This window comes from the organism of the source record quoted next, unplaced genomic scaffold (assembly GCF_019419815.1).
Source record: "Pyrus x bretschneideri cultivar Hongxiangsu unplaced genomic scaffold, Pyrus_bretschneideri_v1 Contig3, whole genome shotgun sequence".
In the NCBI taxonomy this organism is placed as follows: domain Eukaryota; kingdom Viridiplantae; phylum Streptophyta; class Magnoliopsida; order Rosales; family Rosaceae; genus Pyrus; species Pyrus x bretschneideri.
This window is the reverse complement of record NW_025999612.1, coordinates 2,537,540-2,545,315: the sequence shown is the minus strand read 5'-3', so window position 1 is coordinate 2,545,315 and position 7,776 is coordinate 2,537,540. Positions and strand designations below refer to the sequence as shown.

General features: G+C 36.2%; 1 protein-coding gene across 3 annotated transcripts; it reads right to left on the bottom strand.

Moving 5' to 3' along the window:
* Positions 1 to 954: 954 nt before the first annotated feature.
* LOC125479750 (probable LRR receptor-like serine/threonine-protein kinase At1g63430) lies at positions 955 to 6,010 on the bottom strand. Of its 3 annotated transcripts, XM_048589571.1 has the most exons (13): positions 5,657 to 6,010; positions 5,420 to 5,514; positions 4,848 to 4,986; positions 4,662 to 4,733; positions 4,411 to 4,554; positions 4,174 to 4,323; positions 3,650 to 3,766; positions 3,117 to 3,181; positions 2,517 to 2,768; positions 2,087 to 2,425; positions 1,851 to 2,008; positions 1,526 to 1,741; positions 955 to 1,411 (listed from the first exon to the last, which is right to left on the bottom strand). In XM_048589571.1, the coding sequence occupies exons 2-13, from the start codon at positions 5,505 to 5,507 to the stop codon at positions 1,166 to 1,168; spliced, it is 1,986 nt and encodes a 661-aa protein (XP_048445528.1). In that variant the 5' UTR covers positions 5,508 to 5,514; positions 5,657 to 6,010; the 3' UTR covers positions 955 to 1,165. The 3 variants fall into 3 exon arrangements, with proteins under 3 accessions (XP_048445528.1, XP_048445527.1, XP_048445529.1); XM_048589570.1 differs by having other exon boundaries at positions 5,420 to 6,009; XM_048589572.1 differs by having other exon boundaries at positions 1,255 to 1,434; positions 5,420 to 6,010.
* Between the last annotated feature and the right edge of the window lie 1,766 nt (positions 6,011 to 7,776).

The window sequence follows — 7,776 nt, the reverse complement described above, 5'->3', positions numbered from 1 at the left end:
CTATAATTGAACCTAAGACCTCTCATTTATAAGTGAAAATGAATATCACTAAACCATAGTACTAAGTGACTATAATTTTTATTTTTTAAGGAAAGGAAATAAGCAAATATCAAAATTATAATAAAATAATAAAATACCGTTTTAGGCTAGTAAATGCTAGAATTCGTCCAAATTTTGACTGGATTTGTTGTGTAACAAGTAGTCCTGTAGATCTCGTCGTTCTCTTGGAATTCATATATTTTGATCCCAAAACAAACATGTTAAACCAAAATTGCGTCAATCCGAACAATGTGAAAAGTCTAAAGTATCTACTTGTATAATATGACAAACAAATAATTTATTAACTTTTGAATTACTATATTCTCAAAATCACTTTTCTTGATGGTTCGCCACTCCTTTTTTTAATTATATTGCATGTAAAATAATGCAATTTTTGTCCAACACCAACTATTGTGTCAACTTTTGTCACAAACACTTTCGTTATCTGAATTAGCCTTTTTCTACAGCACGCCATACAACGACGTATTACGATTCCATCCTTTCCTATTGGCCTTGAGAATCTAAACCATACAGATGTGGATTGATATTAAGTATTCATCTTGGCATGGGTCACGTCCCTTCGTAAATCTCATGCTTCTTGTCCACATATATCTCATCTTTCCTTTTTCAAAATACCCAAACTTGAAACTACGACGTTTTACAGAGTTGTTTGTCTAGTTTTTGATACGACAATGTTGGCGGGGTTTGAGCGAAGCCACATAATGCGGCAAAGATAATAACTCGTTTATGTGCGGCAAAGATAATAACTCGTATCGTACTCGTCATGTATAAGAGTCAAACTTAAAATCTCTCACTTGCAGAAGAATACTAATAGACTATACGTTCGCAGATAACTTCCATCACGTATAATATATCGAACATCAGAAATGCACTAATGACTAAAAACACGAGTCATTGAACAAACTTGATTAGCAACTCTAGTTTTACTATAATCTGGGGCTTTACTGTTCAGAAAATGGTATACAAAGAGATTTTGTCCTGCTCATGCATCCTTAAGCTCCCTCTCCAGTTACAAACATTTACAAGGAACAAAACGTACGTTGAGAAAACGAAAAGGCGAGTATTACGGTTGTACATTTCTTTACAGTATGTTAACTTGGCTCATTTATGACGACAGTTCAAGCTCCGCCCATGCCAGATTAGACGCCTTGAGCTCAGCCGAAACTGATGTGTCGATTTTGCTCTCCAACATGGTGCATAGTTCCTGCATCGAAGGCCGCTTGGTGGGGTCCGGATGGGTGCAAAGATTCACCACATCGCATAGAACTTTGAGGTCATCATAACTGAAATGTTTCAGTTCAGGATCAACAACGTACGACATCACATCTGGCAGCTCAAGATAGTCTTTCGCCTGCAGAAGACAGGAGCCTTAAGCTGTTTGATGCATAACTAGCATAAACTACACTACTCAGATTACCTTAAGAGAATTTGACAAAACACAAAAACATCCACAAAATTTACTTACCCAGTCTATCAAGCACCCCTTATCCTTGCAGAATGGAGGCCTCCCACTTATTATTTCAAGTAAAAGAATGCCGAAAGCATAGACATTGCCCTTAACATCCAGGTGGCGTGCTTCCATAGAATTCGGAAGGACACAAATAGCACCTTGGCCGCTAATAGTGCCCGAGTTCTTTTCTGACCTCGCAAGAATTGTCTTCCAACTTTCAAAATCAACCAGCTATAGTAGAAAAAAGCGTATTAATCACGCACACTTGTTGAATTTTCATACATCTGAATCATGTTTGAACAAATCTGAACTAAGGGATTTGCTAAGTTTTATGGCGTACCTTGGGTAAAAAATGTTCTGTAAGATATATAGCACTAGAATTCAACTCCGATATGGTAAATGGTGGCTCAAGTTCCGAGTGAAAATATTTGAGTCCCTGAGCAATGCCTATAATAATTTTCATGCGCCGTGTCCAACTTAACTGGCATCCTTCTCCAACTGCATCAAAATAAATTATGGTTAGAGCCTGTGAGACCTATAGAAATCAAATGCGGTTAAAGAAAAATCTTCACTTACAATGGAGGTGCTCATACAGTGTCCCATTTGAAGCATATTCAAAAACCAGCATCCTCGTAAAAGGGGCGCTCTCGCTACAATAACCCAATAATTTTGCTGCATTTTCATGATTTAATCTTGCCAAATCTGTCACCTCTCGCTGAAAATAGAGTTCAAGATAGCTCGTCCAATGCGCTTCCTTAATGCAAAAGGATATCACAGCAATCTCAGGCCCACCTTTTATGTTGCCTTTGTATACCAAACTGTCAGGTGAGGAACCAATAATGTTGCTAAAGTCTTCACACGCAACCTCTAGCTCTTGTCTGCTGAATCTGGCAACATCTTTCAACATCTCAGAATCTGTATCGAAACCAGTAACCATATTAGCAATTGTTGCTTTCTTATATACAATTCAAAAACTCAATTGCACTGAGTTCAACAAGGAACAAACCTATGTAGACTGCGATATGGGCTTTTTCACTTGATGATTTCTTCCAAGGAATTATGATAGATGATTTGCTATTGCATTTCTGAACAGCAGTGAAAACAGCAACTAGAAAGAGCGAACACACCATGGTTCCAGTCACTATTTCCAGAGCCAAAAGCCAGGCAGGTTTTGAAGCCTCCCGGTGTTTGGAGACCTCTTTAGCAGGTTTATGCTGTGGGTTACTTCCGGGATGGCCTTTCGAAGGGGGCGCACCAGCTTCATAGGACCAACAAAAGAAAAGGTCACTAACTACAACAGTCAGTACTGACATAAATTACCACACATCAGATTCAGTTTTATAAAAATCAACTGAGCAACGAGTTGATGAAACTTCCCTATTACATATTAGGATCACCAAGCAATTTCGGCATCACAAAATTAGTATTTACTGATATAGGATGCTCACTCAGAAGGATCATAAGAACATTTGTTCACACTTTTGAACTTGCTAAAGGGTTTGGTTTGTGTTCAGCGTCCACTATAAAAGTTCTTGAAACTACCAAGCATGTATGGTATATCTAAAAATAGTTCATCGCCTTCAAAAAAATATAAAATCATGCATACCACATAGTTCTGCAGGACGCTGCTTGGGATCCTGTTTCTGGAGACAATTTCCTTGAAAACTTGTCCTGCAAGGAATAACTTGAGTAAATGAAGGTTCACAAGTTGCATACAATCAAGGATAACAAACACAATTTTCAAAATGATGCGAGTGCGATACAAGGTTAGGAGATTAGAATAGTACTTGACAAAAACATGAAAATAACACAATTTTGACAAAACAAACTGCTTAACTAACAATGTAGGAAAAGGATATATGACCTCCTACATTTGTTGGTATGGTATTGCATTAATCCTTGTTTATATGATTTTATGGGAAAGCAACAATTTGGTTTCAAGATAACAGGGCCCTAAGGCTAGAGTATTTTGTCAACCCAAACATGACCCCATCAATAAGCAGGTGTGTTAGTATCAAACAGGCCGCAAAAATTATTAAGATTTGACACAATAATTAAACAGGTTAGGATTGATTAATACTGGACATGAACAAACAATAATACCACCTACACATGATGCGTCCTTGTATAGGACGGTACCTGGGAAGATACTCCAAGCACTCAGGTATGCTACCAACAAAGAAGTTGTACGAAAAGTCTGCAACTTTTAACTGAGATGATCGACAGAGGCCTGTTATGTTTGAAGTTGAGGCATACCTGAAGAAGAAAAAGAAAAACTATGAGAAATAAATTCCTAGTAAAGGTCCATAAAATTCTCAAAATCTTTATGACAAATCAAATTTAAACAAAGTCTTCGCTAACCCTTGAATTTTAATCCCCACTTATTTATCTCAAAACTGCTATTTCAACGTCTTCATCTTTTCTACTTCAACAACATAGTACTAAATACAATGCTGGCGATCCAATGATTCACAATGCATGCAAGAAACACAGCAGTATGGCCATCGACACATTTTTCTTTTCTATCTCAATTTTGAATAGCTTAGCTAATGTTATGATGATAATTTTGAGGATTCAAAATTATTGTTGGCTCTAAAACCATCGGTTTGTGTAAATGCAGAGCTGCACGAATTATTCAATACTGTAGCACTTCTGCAACTTACATTCCATGTACGTTAGATGGGAGTCCTGTATCTCCATTGGCTGGAACGGTTCCTTGAAGCTTATTCCTATCTAAACGAAGTACCTCAAGGTGTCCCAAATTGCCAAGTTCAGGAGGTAGCCGACCAGACAACCCATTTGACTGAAGATTTCTGCAACAAAAGTAACTCCCACAATAAGAGAAATCCCAAACAACCCACAAATGATCATTCAGAAAATGAATGTGAAATTCCTAGTACATTTTCACAACACTGGTTAAATTCCCAAGCTCTGGAGGAATTGGACCAGTGAGTTCATTCGCCCCCAAGTCCAAGACCGTAAGGTATTTTAACAAGCCCAACTCTTTAGGTATTATCCCAAGCAGCCTGTTCCCATGCAGAGTTCTGTAAAACAACAAGACACACGTAATCAAGCTTAAACCAAATAAGATTGGAATTAAGGTTAAATATCTTCAGAGTCACTGTGGTAGGTGGGAAGACGGGAAGCATACAGTTCTTGCAAGAGGCTGAGTTGACCCAAGTCTGGTACAAGAAATCCCCTTATTGATGAACTGGAAATATTACTGCAAAAAGCAAAGTGTATACCGGTCATTCTAAAAGCCTGCTCTCGAAATCGAAAACAAACTGGAAATAATATCCTATGATTTAGCACTAATATAGACAAGATCATATCTTACATTTTTATAACATGGTCTCGAGCCACAGAACATGTGATGCCAGACCAGGCACAAGGATCGGCATCCAAGGCATTCCAATTGGACAAAACCAGATGCGGGTCTTCATATATCGCTTCCTTAAACGTTGTAAGGGCCCAAACTGTGCAAAATCCATTTTTCACTCAGAAGAATTTCTACTAAAACAACAAATGGGAAAAAAAATATAAACACTTTACACCTTGTTCTTAATTTTTTTCATATGTAGAGCTAATCTAGTTGAACGCTTCAATCAAACTAGCAATGCGATTATATTCGATTAGATAGTGATTTAAGCATCACAATCACCCTCACCCTACTCCTACTCCAAGAGCACTCGTTCTCTGCTAATTAAGAAAGAAATTAATCACAATCTTGAACCCTGTACAATTCTCCATCAACTGTAAAGACAGGAAACTTAGTTCAATCAATGTAACAGCACTTAACCCAAGATTGACAATCATTTTCACTTTTCTCCCCACATTTTCTCAGCAACCAAACAGAGATTTGCATAAACCAAGATCTGAGAAACAGAGCGAGAACACAGAAACACATACCTTCATGTGAACCAAAAGATTCACCTCCCACAAAAAGAACCCCAGATAACAAGCAGCACAGAAGCTGAAAGGAGGCAAAACCTCTCATTTTTCTCCTAGTTTCTCAAGAAAAACACAACCCAGAAGAGGTTATCTACCCATCACTCAAAACCCAAGGAAAAAGAAACCCCAAATGGCCTAAAGCTTCAAACTTTATGAGAGAATAAAGCCTTACTAATACTGTAAAAATGTACTTACCACCCAACAAAGTAGAAAAAGAAATGCTACCCAGATACGAAAAGGATGTGAATTTCTCGAAGCAAATAATTCCAAGTCTCAAATCCAAGATTTTGGCAACTACCCACCAAAAATACGGAGCAAATCAGTGACCAAACTAAGCAAAATCTGGAAGATGAAAGATACCACTACCCCAGAGAGTTGTGGACTTAAAACTTGGATTCAAAGGGAGGTTTGGTAATAGCAATGGTAATGCAGTTGCTTTGGTTGGTTGCTGCTACTAAAAGCTTTGGCAAAAGGAAAATGGATAACAAAATTACTCGGAGGAGAGAGAGAGAGAGAGAGAGAGAGAGACTATTTTCTTTGACAATGGCGGTCTTGGATTTTTCTTTTGCTTTTTGCTTTTTGAGTAGTGGGTATTGGTGTCGTGTGATGTTCGAATTTTTGCAGTAACACTTGCTTCCCAGTTAACTGAAGCCGGTGAATGGTAAATTCAGGTATTACGATATCTCGTGATGTGATATATTGGGACTGAAATATCTCGTATTTTGTAATAGGGGGTGATGCGACCATAGTACGAAGGTGGGTTGCATTGATGGGGTATGGATCGGACGGAATGATTACGTGACCGCTCAAATGTTGCGCTGTAGTCGGTGATCCCTGTTATATTATTTTTTTTCCTTTAAACAAAATGTTCTCAAGTCACTTAGGTGATATACAGTCACTCAATCATGATGGCTCTGTAATATGAGATGAATTTTAGATCTGTATTTTATATGATATATTTTTGCAAGGGTGAAATTTTTTCTATTTACGGATATACAGACCGAATCTTACTAGTTAGTTCATATTGGTACGAATATGATAGTATTTTGGTAAATCTTCATAATCGATTGGTAATAAGACCGAACCAATTCATAACGGTTGGCTTTGGTATGGAATGTTGTCTACCGGCGGGATACCATACCAGTTGCTGCTACTTCAATGATGTTGCCTTATCAAAATTGCAAATTATTTGTTTAAATTATAACCAGAACAAGTTTTTTTACGTTTTTGTTTTTTTGTTTTTGCTTTTGCATTGGTTTCTGCATTGGATGTAAACAATTATGAGTCTTAAGACTTTTGAGTTTGGGGGTTTTTTTGTATTATGTTTGCTGACGTTATTGTTGGCTTATGAAGTTACGATTTAATTTATATTTTATGTTTTTAATTTAGTTCAGTAGTTGTTTTAGGGCTTACAATATGATATCATATTAATAATGCTTCCAGGGTTTGATGTAGTTTTGTGTCCCAGACCTCCATCCGCTCTTGTCCGTATATTGAAATGCTTCTGTGAGTGTTCCTGACGTCCACAATGATGGACTAGCAAAGCCACCAGCTGATCTCCTTTTTAAAGAAAGAAAAAGATTATATACTCGCTTATTTTTTTTTATTTGATATTAAGGATGGAGAATGAATAATGTGTTTTTAGTGTTTTAATCTCCATTTTTTATATCAAATTTAGCAATGTGTGACCATAAATATTTTGACCTTAAGCGACCAAGAGAACGAGACTATATCTTAATATGTATTTGATTGTTGCAATGGCATACAATAGTTAGGACGTGATTTTCAATTATACCATTTTTCTCTTCATCCATGCTCATGTTTACTTTTTAATTTTAAATTTCCTCATATAATTATTGACACTTAGTGGACAAAAATAAATACTTTAGTGGACAAAAATAAATACAAATGTATAGAACATAAAAAGTGCATAAATTATTTTTTGTTTTTAATGGTTGAGAGTTTATAGAATGGATAATAGAAAACCATTGACCACCGCAACAAAATTTATATTTTTTTTGTTACAAAATATAAAAATAATGAGTTGATCACATGTGGTTGGAATGTTGTAAGCTAGACGGCAATTATTTTTCTATTTTATAAAGGAAGCAGCTGGGAAGGAGGAACAAATATATATTTAAAAAAAAATGTCAATATCATATAGAAGTCTAATTGTGAAATAAACAATTAATTGATTTTGTATATCTATTTTTGATGGTTGGCTAGCTTTTGCAAATGTTTTTATTTTTATTTTATAATTATAACAAAACTAATTAGCACATTAGTTTATTGATAAATTGATATTTATCTTAACT